Source organism: Fusarium odoratissimum (assembly GCF_000260195.1).
Source record: "Fusarium odoratissimum NRRL 54006 unplaced genomic scaffold supercont1.6, whole genome shotgun sequence".
In the NCBI taxonomy this organism is placed as follows: Eukaryota; Fungi; Ascomycota; class Sordariomycetes; order Hypocreales; family Nectriaceae; genus Fusarium; species Fusarium odoratissimum.
Genome location: NW_022158692.1, coordinates 1,531,784 through 1,552,986, shown reverse-complemented (window position 1 = coordinate 1,552,986; position 21,203 = coordinate 1,531,784). Strand labels below are relative to the sequence as shown.

At 49.9% G+C, this 21,203-nt stretch overlaps 8 protein-coding genes across 9 annotated transcripts; 4 read left to right on the top strand and 4 right to left on the bottom strand.

Moving 5' to 3' along the window:
- Positions 1-1,412: 1,412 nt before the first annotated feature.
- On the bottom strand, positions 1,413-8,132 carry FOIG_05173 (separase). Its single transcript, XM_031203663.1, has 2 exons — positions 4,823-8,132; positions 1,413-4,774 (listed from the first exon to the last, which is right to left on the bottom strand). Exons 1-2 carry the CDS (start codon positions 7,975-7,977, stop codon positions 1,645-1,647), a joined length of 6,285 nt encoding a protein of 2,094 aa, XP_031067242.1. The 5' UTR covers positions 7,978-8,132; the 3' UTR covers positions 1,413-1,644.
- A 106-nt stretch (positions 8,133-8,238) lies between these two features.
- On the top strand, positions 8,239-10,440 carry FOIG_05172 (uncharacterized protein; the record flags this gene model as incomplete). 2 transcript variants are annotated; one of them, XM_031203662.1, is made up of 3 exons in its annotated part: positions 8,297-8,720; positions 8,774-8,942; positions 9,001-9,900. In XM_031203662.1, the coding sequence occupies 2 exons, from the start codon at positions 8,297-8,299 to the stop codon at positions 8,938-8,940; spliced, it is 591 nt and encodes a 196-aa protein (XP_031067241.1). In that variant the 3' UTR covers positions 8,941-8,942; positions 9,001-9,900. The 2 variants fall into 2 exon arrangements, with proteins under 2 accessions (XP_031067240.1, XP_031067241.1); XM_031203661.1 differs by having other exon boundaries at positions 8,239-8,720; positions 8,774-10,440.
- On the bottom strand, positions 8,709-10,561 carry FOIG_05171 (uncharacterized protein). The gene has a single exon (XM_031203660.1). The coding sequence runs from the start codon at positions 10,192-10,194 to the stop codon at positions 8,992-8,994; it is 1,203 nt and encodes a 400-aa protein (XP_031067239.1). The 5' UTR covers positions 10,195-10,561; the 3' UTR covers positions 8,709-8,991.
- Positions 10,562-10,978: 417 nt separating this feature from the next.
- On the top strand, positions 10,979-14,669 carry FOIG_05170 (uncharacterized protein). The gene is made up of 2 exons (XM_031203659.1): positions 10,979-12,498; positions 12,594-14,669. The coding sequence occupies exons 1-2, from the start codon at positions 11,439-11,441 to the stop codon at positions 13,289-13,291; spliced, it is 1,758 nt and encodes a 585-aa protein (XP_031067238.1). The 5' UTR covers positions 10,979-11,438; the 3' UTR covers positions 13,292-14,669.
- A 668-nt stretch (positions 14,670-15,337) lies between these two features.
- FOIG_05169 (xylulokinase) lies at positions 15,338-18,631 on the top strand. Its single transcript, XM_031203658.1, has 3 exons — positions 15,338-15,790; positions 15,843-16,291; positions 16,346-18,631. The coding sequence occupies exons 1-3, from the start codon at positions 15,697-15,699 to the stop codon at positions 17,591-17,593; spliced, it is 1,791 nt and encodes a 596-aa protein (XP_031067237.1). The 5' UTR covers positions 15,338-15,696; the 3' UTR covers positions 17,594-18,631.
- On the bottom strand, positions 16,983-18,638 carry FOIG_05168 (uncharacterized protein). The gene is made up of 4 exons (XM_031203657.1): positions 18,548-18,638; positions 18,048-18,500; positions 17,820-17,993; positions 16,983-17,698 (listed from the first exon to the last, which is right to left on the bottom strand). The coding sequence occupies exons 1-4, from the start codon at positions 18,578-18,580 to the stop codon at positions 17,645-17,647; spliced, it is 714 nt and encodes a 237-aa protein (XP_031067236.1). The 5' UTR covers positions 18,581-18,638; the 3' UTR covers positions 16,983-17,644.
- Positions 18,639-18,711: 73 nt separating this feature from the next.
- Positions 18,712-20,420, top strand: FOIG_05167 (exosome complex component RRP45). Its single transcript, XM_031203656.1, has 2 exons — positions 18,712-18,970; positions 19,025-20,420. The coding sequence occupies exons 1-2, from the start codon at positions 18,807-18,809 to the stop codon at positions 19,740-19,742; spliced, it is 882 nt and encodes a 293-aa protein (XP_031067235.1). The 5' UTR covers positions 18,712-18,806; the 3' UTR covers positions 19,743-20,420.
- Positions 19,044-20,839, bottom strand: FOIG_05166 (ADP-ribosylation factor like protein 1). Its single transcript, XM_031203655.1, has 2 exons — positions 20,611-20,839; positions 19,044-20,553 (listed from the first exon to the last, which is right to left on the bottom strand). The coding sequence occupies exons 1-2, from the start codon at positions 20,657-20,659 to the stop codon at positions 19,961-19,963; spliced, it is 642 nt and encodes a 213-aa protein (XP_031067234.1). The 5' UTR covers positions 20,660-20,839; the 3' UTR covers positions 19,044-19,960.
- Positions 20,840-21,203: the final 364 nt, after the last annotated feature.

Below are 21,203 nucleotides of genomic sequence, written 5' to 3'. Positions count from 1 at the left end.
ATGATCGCCATATAATCAGTCGAGCATGGATATCGTGACAAGCGAAGGCGACTGACGATCCGGTCTGGAACCTCAACATGATGACCTCTCATTTTACGGATGCTTTGCTGTCTACAACCCCCTGGACGTCAATGACATATGCGGAGTTACATACCATGGGGTCCTCACCATCTTTCTGGTGCACGCACATTGCTCGCTCGCTCTCACGCTCTCACGCACACACGCACGCAGCACTACAACACAGTGAGCATCATCCTCGTCGGGCCGGTGCCTCTGCTGCCGGTTCCATAAATGATTCTCTCTTTCTACTCTGAACGGGCGTAATAGCAACGCGGTCCGCCCGTCGCAGACGCTACTGACCAAGGCGAGGTAGCATAACCTGCATGTGCCATAGCATCTGTGTGTTTGCGCCGCACTGCATCATCCTGGTGATCAGCAGGAGATTCCCTTGCGTGTTTTGTGTGCCAGAGAAGGGACAGTGACACCCAGGCTATGCAATCTAGCTGTTACTTTGTTTTGTATTTTTTGCCTTTTTGCGGTACGGTACGGACTGCTGAGTATGTGGGATAAGTGGGATAATAAATACGCGTGGGGTTGGGCTTACAGACGCGACGAATAGATATCAAACCAACGAAATTAGGTCATTATCTCAAACACGCTGAGTCCTTGCGCACGAACTCGCCTAAGCCCTACAAGGAGTCGACTTAAATTAACACACTTTATGATGCCGAAAAAGGATCAAATAGCATATGCTTATGCCTATGCCTATGCCCATGCCTAGTAGTAGCTATGGGTATCTATTAATATGAGTCTGTTGGGCTGCGCGCTGAGCTTCATTGGGATAGATTACCCTAGGCTGCCCAGGTTGTCGCGGCCTCAAAAAGGTAGTCAGTCTACTAAGTTATTTCACCATTCTCAGATTAGACGTAAACACCTGCCGATTCCAGGATAATTCACAGGACTAACTCACGTCACTCTCTCGAGTCTCAGGTCAGTCTCCTATGCATCTCCTTCTGGAAGGTATCACAGCATGGTTTCTCAGCATATGTTGGCTGGCACTTAAAGATCCAACCATCTTCCTCAGCCACTTACACCGTCCAACCTGCAATATGTCTGAGCCTCGGTCCGTTTCGACCTTGGCCCGATCTTGGTCGCAGAAGTGAAACCGTTGTTAATGTTCCACTGCATAAAACGTAGATGATATCTCCCGGTTGTGGCCATGCTGTCACATCAACAACATGAATCTTCCACACGAACAGAAGGCCATGTGCACCTCGAACTATAAACAGTGGAATCGTGAGAGAATGAGCAAGTTGATAGTTATCTAACTTTCAATCTTGGGTAGTATCCAGAGATGTAGCTCATCTTCCCCTGGCCTTTCACTCAACATAGCCTTGGGAAAGTTCCAACAGCCGGGCCAATTATGGATCACGAACTCAATTTTGTTCATCAAAAAGCACTATCCCTTCATTAATCTAAAATCAAACCAGGATCCCACTTATCCAAACTCCCGGAAATGCTAAGCTATCCTGCTACGCCATGCTATGCTACGCCATCTAACCTCTATTCAGTATCAGCAAGAGACGCGATGCTTCGTAACCCTGAAAAAGGAATAAACAACCAAACACTTTGCCCCCTATTCAATCACTCTTCCCCTCTGTGCTTGATGTACACCGGGATGCCATACAGTACCACCGCCGCGGCGTTGAGATACCGGAACTTGCACGCCTCCCTGGACCGCCCAACCGCCTCGGCCAGTGACACGTTGTTCATTACTTGACCGTCTTCCTCCGACTCACTCTCGTCCTCGCTCGAGGCCCGACTCTTGCCCTTGACTCGCTTATTCTCCTTGAACGTGCCCTTGGGGAACAGTCCCCATTCCTCAAACGATCGGCCCGCGAACCGATCAATGTCCCTATCCGTCACGTCCCATAGTGTACCCACCACAGCTGGACATCCAGCCATCATGTAGTTCCACACAGGGCCGTAGGACTCAAACTCTCCGGCTTCTGTTAGCGACGCAGAGCTGCAGCCCATCAAGAAAGTGGCTGGCCTGCATTTTTCTAGACGACGAATTGTGCGTGCTCGAATATACTGCGCGCCGCTTCCGTGTCCAAAGTAGAGGAGAATCTCAGAGCTTGACAAAGCTTCTTCAAACTCAGCTTCTTCAGGAGCGCGGTTAACAATGCCTGTCCAGCTGCCGAGGCCTTTCATAATCGGCTGGAAGGTAGACTGTGTGTTGACCAGGTCTTTCGAGGGGTTCAAGATGTAGGTACCTTGCTCGGCAGACACGTAGTGGCCCTCTGGTGCGTCTTCAGAATTATCATCGCTCGCTGATGGTTGCGATTCCGTAATAAGTTGCCTCAAGCAAGCCAATGAAGGTACACGCGAAATTGCAAGTCCTTCCATACAAGGCATCGACTCCCAGGGAAAAGCATGGAGGGCCTTGTCAAGAACCAAAACAGTGTGAGCCCCTTCTGCTCGGTCAGATCCCGTCTTAGCCGCGTCGTAGTAGCCGCGCAGGGCGTCATAAGTCTCGACCACCATAGCGTCAAAGTCAATTTCGTCATAAGCGTTGCGTTCTCCGTGGAATTGGAGAATGTCAACAACAAAATAGAGCAGGTCATTAAGAGCCTCGTCATAATCACTGTCTGGATCACTGGGATCACCCAAACCGATGAAAAGGTCAAGGACTCGTGGGTCAAGGGCCACCTTGGATGTCTTTGCCGACTTCTTGCTCCGTCCTTGTTTTCGAGAAGGCAGATTACTGTCGAGCATCTGTTGGAAGCTCTTCTGGAAACGTGCAAGGAGGTCCGATCGGCGTTCGTGCTGAGAAAAGATACCCTTGAAACCACCTAACCAAGTTGTCTCGATAGTGCTCAGAAGATCCTTAAGCCGATCATCCAAAGCCTCTCGCTCAGCCCACCAAGCGGCTTTCGCACCCTTGACACTGAAGTCTCGACTGGCAGAGTGGCTCGTCTCGTTAGCGAGCCGAATAATCTCCATCATCTCGTCCTTTCCGTTCTCGAAGTTAAAGATATCCGAGTCAGCATCTCGGGAATTGGCACGTTCAAGAGGTAGTCGGAGAATAAATGGACTGTGACCAGCCCGGAATTTAGTGATACACAAATCATGGTGGTTGTCGCTGAGGGAGACGGAAATCACACTCCAGTTGTGAGGTACCATGTCGATATAGTTGTTTTGAAACTGGGCCATCTCTGCTGTGAGTCCAAGGCTAGACCGTCTTGAATTATGAGCAGAGTCAATGTCGCCCGGTTTAGCGGTCTCTTTGTGTTGGAGAGTGCTTTGCTCGCGCTTCCAAGTGACGTTACGAGCCAAGTCTACAGAGAAAGTTGCAAACCCCGAGCCAGCAAGGACCCTAGATTGTGTCGTAGACGTAGCCGACAGAAGAATGACTGTATTCTGTAGCAAAGCCGAAATGCGATGAACCATAGTGCTATTAGCTGTTGACAGGGTTGAAGCATGAGCTTCGAGAAGTAGTTCTTGTGCTTGTCTCAATGCTTCAGCGAATGCAGGAACACTGGTTTCCTTGGAGTTCTTTCGCTCAGTGGCTCCTGCGCGTCCTTTACGTGGAGGCGTCTGGCCCTGCGAAGCCTTCGTCTTGTCAGAAGCAGCAATAGCAGGGAACGAAATGGTCGAGTCTTGGATGACGGAGAATACAGGGTCGTGAATCATCTGCTCTGTGCTATGACCGATAAGAGAGATTGCAGTCACGACTTGTTCCTGAGATAGAGTCCCGAAGAGCTTTGGCAACTCTCTGGCATCCTCCAAGGTTGATAAAGCAGAAGCCCAATCCTTCTGACTGATGAAACCTAAAGCCCGCGATAGGATGATCGATGCCATAAGAGAAGCCTGGTATGCATCTTTTGGTAGCTTTAGAACCTCTGCAGCAGATGGCTGAACCTTGACAATGACCTCCTGCTTTCGGGTTCGTGGTGCAGGATTTGCAGCAGTCTTAGCCCTTGTCGTCCTGGTGGCAGCTCGAGTAGCGCGTGTAGCAGCTGTTGCTCGTGATTTGGCAGCAACCGGAGCGGTTTTCTTCACCTCGTTCTGGATGCTTAGCACCTTTCTATGATCGCCAAGGCGTTGCGCAGTCTCCTCGGCAAGCTGAAGTAGTTCACGAGCTTTGTCTTCGTCGCCGCTATCGCGAAACAAGCCGCCAAGTTGACAAGCAACCTGTACCCGAGAAGCTGAGATGTCTTCCGGCAACTCGTTGAACGCCTCATTGCCGAAATCGAGTGCCTTGGTTAGCTTTCCAGCTCGGTGGTAGACGGAACCCGTCCAAGCGAGTACCTGTGCCCGATAGAGTGGTGAGCCTGTGCTTTCAGCAATCTTTTGGGCCGACTCTGCGTAGTAAATGGTCTCCTGGTACATGCCAAGATGGGCATAGACAGAAGAAACATGCAGGAGACCTCGCAAAAGGGGGAAAGCAAGTGCCCAGAATCGTGGACCGATCACCTGGCCAAGCTTGGCGTCAGCCTTGACACTATCAAGACTAGCTGTTGAGACGTTCATAACGCTCGTGCTGGCTGCTCGGGATGCTGTCGCTTCGATCTTGGACCAATCGTGTGAAAGAATTCGAACGCTTGATTTAACGCAGGTAAGCGCGTCTTGTATCCGACCACGCTTTAACGCGAGAACTGAGTCTAGGAACGAGCTGAGGGCTAGAGATATGTTGACTTGTGATTTTGACAATGCCCACGATGAAGCAGATCCATTGTAAATGGCCTTTGCAGCCGCCAATGAGGAATCGCTAGAAATGGGTTAGAATGGTTCCATTTTCTGAGTGTTATGAACTCACGCTTCATCGATGCTACCAATGCCAGAGTAATACTCGGCTTGTGTCAAATGAAACCCAGCAATCAGGCCACGAGAGGCACCGTCGGCTTGGTCCAAAAGCTTCTTTGTCTCATCCAGTGTTTGTTTTGCCTCAGAGAAGTGACCGATATTGAGATGTTGTGATGCAAGAAGAGTATGATTAAGGATCACGTTGTTATAGGTCGGTTCGGCCAGAATCTTGGACAGAGGTGTTGACAGCTCTAAGATCTCAAGCTGCAGACTGTTCTCACCCCGAAGGCTGGCGAAGTGGCTGGCAGATTGCAGGTGTGTCAGAAGCCCATCAGGATTGTCGATTCGCTCATAGACATCGTTTCTGGATTTGCATGATTCAGTCATCGATTTCCAAGAGACAACGGCTTCTCTCAGGGCAAACACTGGGAGAGGAGCGCTAGTGACAGCCAATGCAGACATTGACTTCTGTAATGCCCTGAGATGTGGAAGATAACGAAGCAGAGAACCGTCATCGCCATAGTCTTTGTTGTCCAGTTGTTGGATTGTTTCTCCAGCCAAGTTGGAAATTTGCTCCATTTCGTTCTCTTCACCAATGGTCTGGAAGAGCAGCTGGAGCAGAACTCTAAGGCGCCGAATTGGGAAGCGGTCGGGTGTGTAGATTCGCAGAAGAGCCTGGACTGATGGATCGTGTAGTTTGAGCCGCTCTGCCCTAGCTGCAGTGTCTCCCACGATTTGCATCAAGTGTTCGAGTACTGCAGCTCGCTCACCCTCCGGCAGAAAGAATGCCCAGTCGTTCCATGAGTGATCAAGCTTAGCAATTGAACGTAGTGTTCGGGACAATATCTCTGCCTTATCATCAGCACTCCAAGCAATGCTCGGAGGTTGAGAATCCAGTGCTGTAGTAACATTGACTAAGGCGCCCTCCTCAATCATGTTGGTACAGATTGATCGGAGAGTTCTGATTGCATCCTCACTTCGGTTTGCAGCCTTGCAGAGATCGGCAAACAACTCCAGCTTGGTTGACATATGAGCCTTCTCCTGTTGGGCCATGGGCCGATCCTGAATAATCTCAATTGATCGACTCAAACACTGAAGAATCTCCTTATTGACTTGTTTGGACTTGCCGAGGTCCTTGCGTATTTGATTGTACCTGGCAAAATACAGACTGGATATTTTCGCAAAATAGCCACTGAGCTGCTCCGTTCGTGCCCTTGAAATCGTGGGATCGAGAACAGCATCAATCAGTTTGTTGCAGTCCCAGAGAACCTCATCCATATGCTTCCAAGTAATAGAGTCGGCCTGGATATCGCCGTTAATGACCACTAACGCGCCATCGAGAATCTGATTGATCGACTGCATCAAAACCTCTCGTCGTTGGTCGAACTGGAGGACGGATTTGGCTGAAGCGTCTCTGCTGGGGGGAGCGCCTAGCCAACGGCGGCCGAACCGTGGAAACTTAGTGATGAATGTCTTCAGATGCTCCAGGATCAACTTCAACGTGTCATCCTTTACTTCTGAACCATTCGAGTTGCTAACGAGGAACCCAACAGCTGACCGTCGAGCGAGTGAGAGACTCTCTAGCAGTTCATTAAGGTCGGTGATGTTTCCACTCAAACTCCCTTCGAGGCTCTCTGTAACCTCTTGAACCAGCTGTTGCGTCTTGGTATCATGCTTGGATTGTTTCAACAGTGCAGCGAGAAGGCGGGCCGAAATGGAAAACATGCGAATAGCCGATTCCCCGTCAGGTTCTAGTATATCCTTCAGTTTCTGGAACCAGTGGCATGCTGCATCGTTTTGGCGGTCCGTTTGAGCTGCGACACCAAGCAGTTGGTAAATGGAAGTTAGGGCAGAGTCGAATGAAGCCTTGGCTTGGGACTTATGTGGCCCGACTAGATCCGTGAGCGCGTAGAAGGATGCTGCAATCAAATCGTATGTTAGTCCATTCGTGGGTGGCTGTCGTCGAGTATATGCGCGAACGCATCGAGAAAACGGCGAAAGAATATCGTCCTCAACATTTCCACGGTGACCAGCCATTTTCCACCATCTAAGCTGAATCTTGAAACAGAGCACTTGCAGCTTGAAAGCTGAAGTTGGAGACGGACTCAGTCTCAACTCTGTCGCAACTGCATCTTCCTTGCTAGAAACACTGGGTGCTAGTGAAAGAAGCGTCTGGGATAGTGAGGCTAGTTGTCGGGCTGCTTTTTGGGTTTCCTTCGCGTTTTTGGCCCCCAATCTCACTAAGAGGTTGATGGGGGAAGATACATGAGATTCCTCGAGAAGTGGTAGCACGGCCTCGATATGAGCTGGTTTCTTGGAATGCGCAATCCATCGCAGTACTTGAATTTGACAACCTGTAACCATTGGTAGCAAGTTATCGGGAATCTTGTCACCATAGTCGAGCAACTCCAAAATGACTTGAGCAGCTGTTTGCCCTTCGGTAGAGTTCGGTTTCGTTGACTTGTTAACTCCAGCATCGAGCCGTCGCTTTAAAATCCTCAGCTCCTTTAACGCCTGATCTTGAAACCCAAGCGCCAGAAGTTTGCTAATGAATGCTGACATTCCATTCTCGAGTTGGAAATCTGTTTGTGCCACCTGCATTGGGCCCGTAATAGATCGTAGACAGGTGAAAGCCACGCGCGCGCACTCGACAGCAGCGAGACATCCTGTAGACTGCGTTGCCGCATGTGTTGCTGCTTTGGCGGCAATGTTTGGCGAGGTAGCTACGCGATTCAAAGTTCGTGGCTGCAGCGGTGATAACGGTGCGGATAGGGATCTCCGCAACGTTCGAGGACCAGAGGTTTTCTTGGAGTCTCCCTGAGATGCTTGTTGCTTAATCGGAGTCGCAGGAGTGGTAGGTTTCGCAGCTTCATTTAGAGACCTGATGCAAATGTTGATTACATGTGTTGCCAGAGCTGCACGGTCTTTCGATGAAAGCTGCTCGCTGGTAGACTTTGCTGTCTGAGTTTTGCCGCCCGCGGTTCGTTTTGCCTTCGAGTTTGTCGTTGTCTTAGAGGCCGTTCGTGAATTGGCTTGTGATGCTGTGTATGAAGTCTCGATGTCGGGTAGCAGTAGTTCCTTAAGAGTCACGACTGTCGCAGTCGTGCATGTTGATGTTGAGGCTAGAGCTGTCTTGGCCGCGTCGGCCTTTGCCTGCAGTGAAGCCATTTAGATTATGAGTGTAATTTCGTTACCATGCCGTCGTCAAAAACCAAAAGCTCCTAATATGGAGGGAGGTACAGGTACAATATGCAAGTTGAAAACGCAAAGCTGCAGGTCTCTATGTCGCAATTGATAGTTAGTTGACTTTGTTAATCCTGGGGACCTAGCCCCGGAATTGGGCAAACACAGCTGGTTGTCCGGGGCAACTGTCGGTTCTCGGATCGGATGGTCCGTGCTTTCATATTCTCGGTAGAAGATCTTTGAAGTTTCGGGTCTCAATTACGCTAGCTAACGACATCAATCGTCGAGATTCAAAGATCGCAAAATGTCGCTTCGACAACTTTCACTTCGCCCTGGTTATATCCGAGTGGCCTCCTTTGTGTTCAGGACGTCGTATACCTCAGGATGCGGCATTCGATACTCGAGCACGGCCCCGGCTACAATTGTCGATAGGTCATTCTGGCAAAACTTGGTACCGAAGCCACTGAGAAAGGAAAATCGCCAGTTAAGGAAGAAGTCCAAGGAATGGAATCCCGCGACATTCTTTATTGCCATATTTCTTCTTATCGGGTCCATGTCGATTCAAATGATTACTTTACGAAATTCCTTTGATCGATACATGCGACAGTCAGAGGCTCGAATTGCATCCTTGCGGGAAGTTGTCGAGAAAATCCAACGAGGCGAGCCGGTTGACGTTGAGGGGGCACTTGGAACTGGAGATCCTGCAAAGGAAGCCGATTGGGAAGAGAGTATGAGCTGGATCCAGCCATTACGCTTACTAGTTGCTAACGAATCTTTGCAGTGTTGAAGGCGATTGAACGTGACGAAGCAATTCGCAAGTCGAAACGAGAGAAGCCAGAGCGAAGTGAGCCCGCAAGCACAGCCTCATCAACCTCAACCCAGAATGTAGAGTCTGTTAAGGCTGCACCGACAAACGCAAAACCCGGGAGTCTTGGTAATTTCATTTAGACGTATGAATCTATCCTCAGGATTGGGTAGTAATACACTGATAATCTAATTTCATGAGAGCATATCCTTGAAAACACCACGATTTCCGAAGGAAGCTTGGAGTGAAGCCTGTGTTGGTGCTTCTGATGGCGCAACATCGTTGCGCAGTGCAGAAAGAAGAGCAGGAAGGAGGTCGTCTGTCGATAATGCAACTCTCACTCCCTGCTCACCCTCTTGGTTGGGATCCATACCCGCGAAGAACTTATCCTCGCCTCTGATTCCGCCCATGCTGATAATGGCGATGGGCATACCCCGATCCTGAGCTCGCTTGACAAGCCTCCAAGCTGAATAAGTGGCAAGAGAGGTTCCAACAACGAGAAGCTTTCCCGCATTGTCAATGGCTTCCTCGGCAGTGTGTTTGATATGATTGTCAATGCTTTCTCCGAACATGACCACCGCAGGCTTCAGAATTCCCGCGGTGCTGGGAAGCTTCCATGCACCGTCTGTATCAACCTGGACAACATGTTGATGTCCGTCAGCATTCTTTGGAGGACTGGATAAGCATTTGGGACAAGAGGGGTATCTAAAGGTTGTATAGGGAGCATCTGGCAGATCCACATCGCCGTCGGGGTTCACCTTTAGACCTTTAAACCTGCGCTCAACTGGGTCTTCGGTGTCTAATGCCCCTGACTTGAGGGCCCTCTCGAGCAACTCGGCCCATTTAGGGTTGAGGGTGGCCAATTTCTCCTGGAATTCATATCTGGAGAACTCGTTTTTACAACTCGTGCAGACAACAGCTCTTAAATATCCATGTAATTCTAAAGTTGGTAGATCAGGATGAGCTCTTGGATGGAACGAGTCAACATTTTGAGTAATGACACTGCGTATCAGACCAAGATTCGCGAGATCTCTTATAGCATAGTGGCCGTTGTTTGGGGATGCCTTTTGGAGATTAGACCAGCCTAGAAAGCTTCGAGCCCAGTATCGTTTGCGAGATTCGTGACTCTTGAGGAATTCTGGGTAGTAGATAGGTCGATATGTCTTGTTGACCTTGTAAGTGCCCTTGACACCCCGGTAATCTGCTAAACCCGAAGCGACTGAAAGGCCTGCACCGGTGAGAACAACAGCGGATGCAGGTAAGTCGCTAGGAGACGGCGCAACAAAGAAGCGATGGAGAGCGGCGATAGCTCCAGGGAGTGTTGAAGCCGAAGCTGGTGCAATTACTGAAGGCAGGGGGAGGTCCGTGTAAGGGATCCTGAGCAGAGGCTTGCTCATTGGAGCCGCTTTTAGGATCGTAATGTTTAAGAATTACGAATACTCGGTATGATAATGCTTAAAGTGAAACTCAAGCCCAATCTCCAGTGGCTGACGAGGCTGTTTCCAATTGCTTGTGGAGGATTGGTTGAAAGAAGACCAAGTCGCCGGCCCTGCTGAGGCACTGACTCGAGCTGACCAGTGATGACGAGCTGGATACGAAAATTGAAATACAAGGACTGATATTAGACAAGAGGATGGCGTGGCATACAGTCATGAAGATGGTTGTAAATTTGGCTACAGGGATTATTCTTAGAGCCAGTACCGGTATGGAGAAGAGCGCGTCATTGGTTTCAGGGACGACTCTCAGCCTTGCAAGTAGGGGTTCATGTGGCATTGTGGCTGAATAATGCCTGAATTGACCTGCGGTTGAGGTGGGCGCTTTTTACTTGAATCCCCCACAACCCGAATCTGATAATGACAAAGAAGATGGTAAACTCGAGTCAGCTTTCAGGGTGGAATTGGTAAAGACAGGCCTCTGTGATTGATCGGAATAGGAGAACCATGATCGTACTGAATGGACGCAAGACAGGTATTGCTTCCACAAGGTACCTACCTGGGCTACTGGGTTACTCAATTGCCATAATGTACAGCAAATGCCCTGACGCAAACTTGACCATCCCTGAAAGCAGATGGCTCAGCGGTCAAGGCCAGGCCAGGCCAGTTGCTGGCTGTCCGGAGACCGGAACCTCGCGATCACTCATCAGGCGAGAGTGTCGTAGATAGTGGGTTCACCTCGCATCCTATCCTCAATGGCGTCGTAGGTCGGTGTCTTTTCCTACCAATTGCCGCACCAAGCTTCGATTTTGGTGGAGCTAAACTACTCTGTTTGTTTTATGTCTGATAATCTTGATAATCTTTTTTTTCCCTCTCTCTCGGGGAATTCTGTCTCTTCTTCGCATATTGACTCTTTTAACTCGCTCATGTGGCCTTGGTCCGCTTCCGACCGAGCCAAATCCGCTCGCTCTATTGAACCCGACTCGAAACTTGAACAGCTCCGTTAACGGGCATATGGCATTGGATAACCCGACGTCAACAAAACACACCATCTTTACTCTCCAACATTCGTCTATATCTATATCTGAACCGTGCTTCAGACCCTACGCAACTCCAAGGGAAAACACGCAACCCAATACCCGGCCCCTTCTCCCACTTTCCCGTGTTATCCGTATTTCCCCTGCAAGACAACATCTCGGATATACTGTATGAGTCTCCCGCAGGCCGGGCGTCCCACGGGCGCAGGCGCAGGCGCTGGAGTGACGTCGCCAATAGCTGGACCCGGAGCTGGAATTGGAGCTGGAGCCACGCACAGTCACAACCAGAGTCGTGGCTTTGCCTCATGGGGACATGGACATATCAATGGGCACCCTAATGTCCATATTTCACAACAAACCAAATACCGAGGCCAGATGACCCTTTTGAGATCAAATATAGCAACTCCCCACGTCGCTTGTCTACGTCTTCGCCTACGCGCCCTGCAAAAAGCATCCATTGTCGCCGCCCTATCGACGTGCGCCTACCTCACAGCCTCGTCTAAGCTCTCATCCTACCACGTATCAAATACTGCCTCCGTCGCTCGCCCTTCGACTAATTCGCTACCACATCTCGCTCCCTTTCGCAACAAACTTCGATCACCACCCTCACTCGTAAAAACTTCAATGTCGCAGATACGACCGCATACTGGCCAAGGCCACGACCACAAAGATGGTCATAATCACAGCCACGGTCATGACCACAGTCATAGCCATGGCATCTTGGGCCACCACCACCATCACGACAACGCATACCTAACTTCAGGCAACAAAGACGACCCCGGCGTCCGAATCACCCGGATTGGCTTGGTCTCTAACCTGGGTATGGCAATTGCTAAATTCGCTGGTGGATGGGCTTTCAACTCCAAAGCAATGACTGCCGACGCATGGCATAGCATCACAGATCTTGCATCTGATATCTTGACGCTCGCGACAGTCACATGGAGTCTAAAACCACCAACAGACAAATTCCCCATGGGCTTTGGCAAGGTAGAGAGTCTGGGATCACTCGGTGTCTCGAGCATGCTCTTGGCCGGAGGTCTTTACATGGGTTGGGACAGCGGTATCAGTCTTTATGGACACTTTTACCCTGAAGCGGCACATGGTATTCTGGAGCACGTCGGACACGGTCATAGCCATTCTCATGGAGCTGCAGCACTTGGGATCCCGAGTATGCATGCCGCTTGGCTTGCAGCAGGGACCATTCTGATTAAGGAATGGCTTTATCATGCGAGTAAGTGTTCTCCCAACCCTTAGGGTCGCGGCGCTAGACTGCGCGTGTGTAACGTAAGCCTTGGGATTGAAAGTATAAGAGCTGACCAATTACAGCAATGAAGGTTGCCCGGGAACGTAAATCGTCGGTTCTCGCGTCGAACGCCATTCATCACCGAGTCGACAGTTTAACGGGGTTCGTCACTTTGGCAGCCATCATGGGAGCTAATGCAATGGAGAATGCGGCGTGGCTGGATCCCGTCGGCGGTCTTCTCATCTCCATCATGGTTATCCAGGCTGGTGCCGGAAACACAGTTGCTGCTTTTCGCGAACTGGCAGACCAGGGCATTGATGATGAGATCAAGTCTTCAGTGACAAAACAGGCTAATAAAGCATTGAAGAACGTGGTTGAAGGACACGAAGTTGCCCTGCGCGAAGTGAGCGGTATCAAATCAGGCCAGAATTATCTTGTGGACCTCGAGATGACCGTGCCTGGTGCGTGGTCTGTTGACACAACGCAGCAGGTCGAAGACGCGGTGCGGACTCAAGTCGGAGGGAAAGTACGCGGTGTCAGAAGAGTTCGCATCCGATTCTCGCCCAGGGAGGCTACCGCCAAGGCAAGGTTTGACGACTTTATCCCTGGGACTGTGGTTCTGCCACCAGAGACCGAGGAGGATGCGTCTGAGGCAGAGGGCGAGTCGAACCACAATCACGAGCATCACGACCACCATGATCACAAGAGTAGTGGTCATGTTCATGAACCCAGTGGCTCCCACGAACAAGGCGATGGTCTCAGGAACAGAAACAAGCATTAGAGTGGAGGATGCCCTGTCAGAAGCGAGACTTTAGCCTGGGATCCTGGGATCGATCACGGCCATGCTGCATCTTGTTCTCTTTGAAGCTGCCCTTTGGTACGACAAGTCCAAGCCAACCTTACCCCTTGACTGGGGTCTAGCTCGGCTTCTTGGGGGTTGAGCTGCGGGCCAGTGGAGCCTGGCCGGATGAGAGGCCATAAGAGGTTCAGACTAGGATCTCTCAATAGCCGGCAGCTGTCGACCTGACCGTCGGTGAAGGAAGACCGATGGCATCTGCATGTGCATATGCAGTGAAAAGTGTACACCCTTTTCTATTTCATGTTTTTTCATCTTGTTCTGGGCCAGGGCCGGAATTGATAAGGAAGCAATTGGTGCAGTAGAGCAGACCATAGACATATGTACTCTAAAAGCGGAAGAGAAGGTACAAGGAAGTGTGTTTCGCGGGGCACATAACTTAAAGGGACAAGAAGAAGGGTCTACACTCATATAAAGACAACAACCCATGAGATTTTGACTATGCTACACAGACTGTAATGTGTGTACACTATGTACGGATAGAAAATGCAGATAAGAGAGGTACATGCAGGTCATCCTTGTGGCGTTTTTCAGCTTAGACGCGCCCCAACAGGAGAAGAGGGAATTAGACGGAGAACAAGAGAAGTAAAGTCGAACTGTCCATAATGTCGAAGAAAATGATGAGATTTCAGGCGGCAAGGATGTCACCGGACTTGAATGACCCCCATGTTTGAGGCTCATGGCTATAGGTAACCTTCAGCACACCCACCGAAATGCTCTTGAAGATGGAGTAGAGAAATATTCCAATGTCCTTCTGTATCCAGAGTCAAGGAAAGAGACAATTCTCATAGAAGCTGAATTCGATTTCCTCACGCCCCCTTCTTGCTGCCAGTTAGAAGCGCTCGTTACTCATTGGCTTGACTTTGTTCACGAGGAGCAGCCAGACTTTGAGAGGTCACGGGTTCTATTGGCCGGGATATAAACTGAAGATGGGACTGGGGTGGGAGCTGTTGATGGATTTAGGCTAAATGCAAATAGAGCTCTGGAATTGAAAGAAGAAGAAAGTGAAGACTTGATTGTCGAGAACATGTCATGATATGACAGTGAGCTTTTGTTATTTTTAATTTTTTTTGCATTGACTAATTGGAACTGACGATATTCTAATGCATAGAGTTAAGAAGAGTGTCGCACAGTAAGAAGTCTCTTGGCCATAATAATCCTCCTAATAGTCATGTTCTATCATGCTTCTTTTCTTGACTTTTGTAGTGTTTGTCCCTGGTGATCAATTCCTATTCTTCTGTTTCCACACCTCCTTCGGCTTAATCCGTATCACGACTTGCCTGAATGCGAATGCTTAAATTTCTCTGGTGTTGAGTGTCGTCTTTGCAACTAGGTAGGTATCTTATTATACACGCCCCTCCTGACGCTAGCCCAGGCTTCCTTTTATCGATCATCAAGGGTCTTATTGAAAAACTGGGGTTGGCTCGTTGGGTTGAACGACTCATTCAGCGGAGAAGACAACCCCACGTTGATACGGAGGATGGAAAGTGAGAGAAAAAATCTCGATATTTCTTTTTGAGAGGTACGTAGTTGGCTTTTCTGATGGTATCGAAGTCGGAATTGGATAATTGCTTTACAAGAGGGAGGGAGAGAGAGAAAAGATATGTCAAAATAAAAGAATCGCATCTTGTTCATTTTTAGGCAAAGACGACCCAGCTACCAGGTAATCTATATGCAATAGCAGCAAATAGGTAGACACGACACACCTTGGTGAACGTACGGATATATTCCCCGGGCATGGAATTGTGTTCATATGACCTCTCAGCCCAATTTTTACGACATGATTTTGGTGACTATTGTCTTTGTGTAAATAGATGAAGTAGGGACATGGAATTATTGGCTTTGTATGGGTGTATCATATTGGTATTGGCATTGTCATTACTGCATCCACGCCTTACAGTCAATGCTAGCTTTGGAGTTGATTTCTGATGCATGTTACCCACTGAAGACAACCTTAGTGTGTGTCTATCTCGTTCTTCCCTGTTGGAGGGTGGCGGTCTAACATGATGCAGTTACTGACTGGCAGTGACTGCTCAGCTAAGGCAAGGTACACGCGTTATAAGCTATAAAGCCCAGCTCGTGGCTTTTCCTGGTGGTTTCCCTGTCTCACACAACTTGACCCATATTCTACTGAGGCTTTTCACCCATTGCTCGCTGTAAAAGATCATCTACACCACACGCACGTACAAGACTGCCAATTCTTACGTCACCTACTGAATTGGCTCTCATTTCGTCATCTCGCTACCATTGACGTCGCCGTGGTTGGCGCCCTTGGATATAGTATCCTTACCTAGATTCAACAGCTCGACATTTGTCTGAAGCTCTTCGCAATGCCGTTCCTTGCTCGATCCAACTCCCCAGATCAGTCCTCGGACTTTAAGCCACTATACCTCGGCTTCGATCTGTCGACTCAACAGCTCAAAGGCACGTAAGCCAGATTCTCAGCTGCCGGCACAATTTGCTAACCCATATCCAGCTCTGGTTGTCGACTCAGACCTCAAGGTCAAAGGTGAAGCCAAGGTCGACTTCGACAAGGACTTTGGCCACAAATATGGCATCAAGAAGGGTGTCCATGTCTACGAGGAGACAGGCGAGGTCTATGCGCCCGTTGCCATGTGGCTCGAGTCTGTAGATCTCGTCCTGGACCGATTGGCCGAGTCTATGCCTGTTCCTCTATCTCATATTCGCGGTATCAGCGGCTCTTGTCAGCAGCATGGCAGTGTCTACTGGAATGGCAATGCCTACGAGATTCTTCACCATCTTGATCCTCGTCTCCCTCTGGTTGTTCAGCTACCACAGGCCCTTTCGCACCAATGGTCGCCCAATTGGCAGGATCAGAGCACTCAGGCTGAATGTGACGCTTTTGATGCTGCTCTTGGCGGTCGCCAGAAGCTTGCTGAGGTGACAGGCAGCGGTGCTCACCATGTAAGTTGATATTCTTAAATAGCCAGAGAAAACCAGTATTAACAAGTCTACCAGCGATTTACTGGAACCCAGATTATGCGCCTTAAGAAGGACCTCCCAGACATGTACGCCAAGACAGCTCACATTTCCCTCGTCTCGTCATGGCTGGCATCCGTCTTCCTCGGCGCCATCGCCCCTATGGATGTTAGCGATGTCTGTGGTATGAACCTCTGGGACATGTCCCGCCAAACATACAGCGAACCTCTTCTCGAGCTTGCTGCTGGAAGCAAGCGTGATGCCCTCAACCTACGAAAGAAACTGGGTGAGCCTTGCCTCGATGGCGCTGCTGTTTTGGGCTCTATCTCTCCCTATTTCGTGGACCGTCACGGCTTCCACCCTGACTGCCAGATCACACCATTCACCGGCGATAACCCCGGAACCATTCTCGCCCTTCCCCTTCGACCTCTCGACGCCATCGTCTCTCTCGGTACTTCGACGACATTCCTTATGAACACACCAAAGTACAAGCCTGATGGCGCTTACCACTTCTTCAACCACCCCACAACCGATGGCCACTACATGTTTATGTTGTGCTACAAGAATGGAGGCCTAGCACGTGAGCGAGTGCGAGACCAACTTCCCAAGCCTGAGAACGGCCCTACCGGCTGGGAGAACTTCAATAAGGCCATCGAGAACACTCCTGCTCTGGGCGCTGCCAAGGAGGACGATAGGCGCAAGCTTGGTCTATACTTCTACCTTACCGAAGTGGTACCCAACATCCGTGCAGGCACTTGGCGATACACATGCGAGCCAGATGGCTCTGACCTTCAGGAAGTCAAGGGAGGATGGGACAAGGAGACTGATGCTCGAGTGATTGTTGAGTCTCAGGCCCTGTCTATGCGTCTGCGCTCTCAGAACCTTGTTGAGAGCACTCGACCCGGCCTACCAGCTCAGCCCCGTCGTATCTACCTCGTTGGAGGTGGCTCTCTGAACCCAGCCATCGCCCGCGTCATTGGCGAGGTCCTCGGCGGCAGCGACGGTGTTTACAAGCTCGACGTTGGCGGTAATGCCTGCGCCCTTGGCGGAGCCTACAAGGCTCTCTGGGCTCTCGAGCGCCAGCCAAACGAGACATTCGACGAGCTCATTGGTAAGCGATGGACTGAGGAGGGTAACATCCAACGCATTGACGACGGTTACCGCGAGGGAACCTATCAGAAGTACGGCAACGTTCTCGGAGCCTTCGAAGGTCTGGAGAACAAGATCCTCACCGAGCAGGCTTTGGAGTCAAAGGACGGACGAAGACGGTCGCAGGAGAGTGCTTGATTTAAAATTCAGGGTATCTAATGTCTAAAATGGAGGAGTTTGTCTATGTCATTATCTAACGTACTTGCTCATGAAGCGCCTATGAAAGTCGGAACGGAGGAGATCCTAAAGGTCTGGGTTAGCGAATGATGTCTTTTCATCTTTGAAGGAAAAGGGGGGGGGAATGCATATAGAACTGAGTCGCTGGCAGAGAATGCTTTGCAAACGGAAGAATCACAAGACTTACGTTTACGAACTCCTTTTTCTTGCCCTTGTCTTCTGTGCCACGTGCCTGGTTCTTGAATACCACGTCATCGTCCCAGCGGCGCTTCATATTGAAATCTTGCTTGTTGAGAAGAGGATTTCCTAGGGCAATATCTCGTTCTCGGGCCTCTTCCTCTTCTTTGAGTCGCTCGGCCTCCTGCGATGTGTATCAGCAAACCATTATCTGCATCTAAGAATCGATCAGACTTACCTCTTTCTTCTTTCTCTCCTCTCGCTCTCTTCGTACACGGTCCAACTCTCTCTGCAGCTCTGCATCAGAGTCATCATCGCTATCCTCGTCGTCTTCACTGTCATCGTCGTCGTCCTCTTCGCTATCGTCGGCATCGATAGCTCTCGTTTCTGCTAATATCCGCCGTCTCTTCGCCTCTAAATCTTCCCCCTCACCTTCGGCGCTTGGAAGCGCTCGCTTCGCACCATTGGACACGCTGGTTTCGTCGTCCTCGTCGGCATCGTCAATGAGGGCAGGGGCGCCGTTCTTCTTGGTGAAATGGGCGGCTTCAGCAGCGAGAAGCTCAGCAGCGAGATCGCGCGTGGGTTCGTCAGCATCGCCGCCTTGACCGGCTTGACGATATTTGAGTTGGGTGTGGGCTGGGAGAAGGCGTTGATGGTATGCTGGACCTCGGAGGGCTTCTTTGCCACGGGCCTGTAAAAGTCAGTATGCGCTGAAGAAATAGAAGGGAGAATACGGACCGGATCGAACGTAGGTCTATGCGCGGTAGTCATGGCGATAGTTCCTCAATAAATTCTTGAAAAAAATGGTGTTTCAATGTCAATAAGAAGTCTTGAACATTGCCGACGCGAGGCGTACATGAGAAGCAGGCCTACCGTACATGGCGCCTCACCGCCCGGCAGAATTTCTTCAATGTTTCTCTCTGTCTGTTACGCTTTGGCAGTTTATAAACACAGCATTTCCTGTCACGAAATATTCACACAAAAATAATAGTCAATCATGCCTCGTGAAGCTGAACCTTCTCTTCCTGAGAGGACTTTTGTCACCCGAGCTCTCGATGAAGGTTTGCGATTAGACGGGCGCAAATTCGACGAGTTTCGACCTCTTGAACTCACCTTTGGAGATGAATATGGAGTTGCGGAAGTCAAGTATGGAAAAACAAGGTATTTCACTATTATATCTTAGTGATATATAGCTCTTGCTAATAAAACTCTTAGAGTTCTAGCAAAAGTCTCAGCAGAAGTCACCGTGCCATACTCAGACCGTCCCTTTGACGGAGTTTTCACAATCACATCAGAACTCAGTCCCATGGTTGCCCCTTCATATGAGGTCAACCGCCCTTCGCTCGAGGAGGTTCTTCTCTCCAGGCTTCTCGAGAAAACAATCAGAAGATCTGGTGCGCTAGACACCGAATCACTATGCCTCATCGCCGGCCAGAAATGTTGGTCTATCAGAGTCGATCTTCACGTCCTCACGCATGACGGAAACCTCACAGACGCGGCTTGTTTAGCAGTTGTTGCAGCTCTTCGACATTTCCGCAAGCCTGATTCCAGCATCGAGGGAGAAAACCTCACCATCTACACACCTGCTGAGCGAGAGCCCGTGCCTCTAAGCTGGCTACACTCCCCTTTCTGTGTCACCTTCAGCTTCTTTGGCGAAGATGGAAGCCAAGTCCTCGTTGATACCAACTGGCTTGAGGAGCAACTGCGAATTTCTCACTGCACATACAGTCTCAACAAGCATGGCGAGATTTGTCAGATTGCCAAACTGGGAGGAACTTCTCTTGACGCACCACTCTTCATCCAGTGTGCTCAAGGAGCACTCAACCGATCTAAGGAGCTATCTGACCTAGTGGATAGTAAGCTGGCTGAGGACGCAAAGCGAAGGGACAAAGGAGGGCTCATGGCAGAGTTGACAGCCGAGAATGACAGGTGAGGCTAACATCTGCAACTTAATACCAAGAAAAGCAATAAACCCAGAGGAAAATAGAAACCATGATACCCCGCAAAATGTTCGCCCAGTGTTTCCCGTGCTTCAAGGCTATGCAGTGATTTACTGATGCTCCATACAAACTCCGATACATACGCCAACCCAGGTACTGTCGTAGCTCATAAGCTCTAGTGATCGCACATAAAGGCCACTCATGTTAGAAACTACCGCATCACAGGCGGTCGAGACTCTTTGTTCCATTGTACTCTTGTCCTTACCCACTCGATAGCTTCTCGGACTCCGTCGCCAGTAAGAGCACTCATGGCCAGCACACGAGAGTCGCGGACAGCGGAGCCCTTGTCTCCCTCCATAACCTTCTTTACTAGACCCTCCTTGATGCGTATTGTCTCGACACAATCCTCGCGATCCTGTTTGTTTGCTAGAATTAGCAGTGGTACCCCTTCAGTTTCAGAGTGTTGTAGGACGTCCTCGAGGACTAGCCGACACTCCTCCAGTCTGCCAACGTTCTCTTCATGCTCAATGTTTCCGTCGCCAATATCTGTGCTGTCGATGATGAAGACTATAGCATGGCAGCTTGCATAGTAACTCTCCCAGAGCTTTCGGAGCGAGTGCTGACCGCCTACGTCCCAAAGCTTGAGGTACATGTCTTGTAGGGGTATCGTCGAAACGTTCTGGCCTACGGTGGGTACTGTCTTGAGCTTCGGGTCGGGTCTATTTGGTAGGAACATGGACTTGACTTGTTCGTGAAAGGTGGTTTTGCCGGCATTGTCAAGACCTAGAAGAATTACAGAGTATTCTAGCAAGATAGCGAGGTTAGCGTTCAAGGGAAGAAATCATGAGGTGTTGAAAGTACCTTCTTTGCTGGTCGCATAGAGGTAAATGCCTTTGGCGAGGTGATACATCGTGATCGCGAGTGCTCCTACAGATTATGCGCGTGATCGACGTTGTATGTAATTTTCAATGTACGTCGTAGACGCGACGGCGGAGTTGTTCAGCTAACTTAGGTTGTGAAGTTGACAGCTTCCAGTGGAAGTGAAGGCTTTCGAATACGGGGTTCAAATAGTTAAGTGCATAGGCTCCGGGGCCCGGCCCCTCCAGGAGCTAAATTTCAGTATGATTAGTGGATGGACCTGCTGAAGAGCCTCAACAGGAGACCCTGTCCCCCACCAACGGCCCCGCTAGCGTCCATGGATGCAATCGATGGAACTGATAATCAAGGACTGTGAGTTTTTCGATTAGGTAGACCACGAAGCCAGCGATGGTTGGTTAGCAAAACCACCTACTTTACATGGGGTCCAATGCTGTACGAGTTGAAAGCAAACTAGACCCCGAGTTTGGATATGTTTGCTTGTTTCTTTGTTTCAAGTCCCGAGGTTGGTATTACCTAGCATGATGGGTTATACTACATGCAGGAGACAAGGCATATCATGACAACTTCATGGTAGA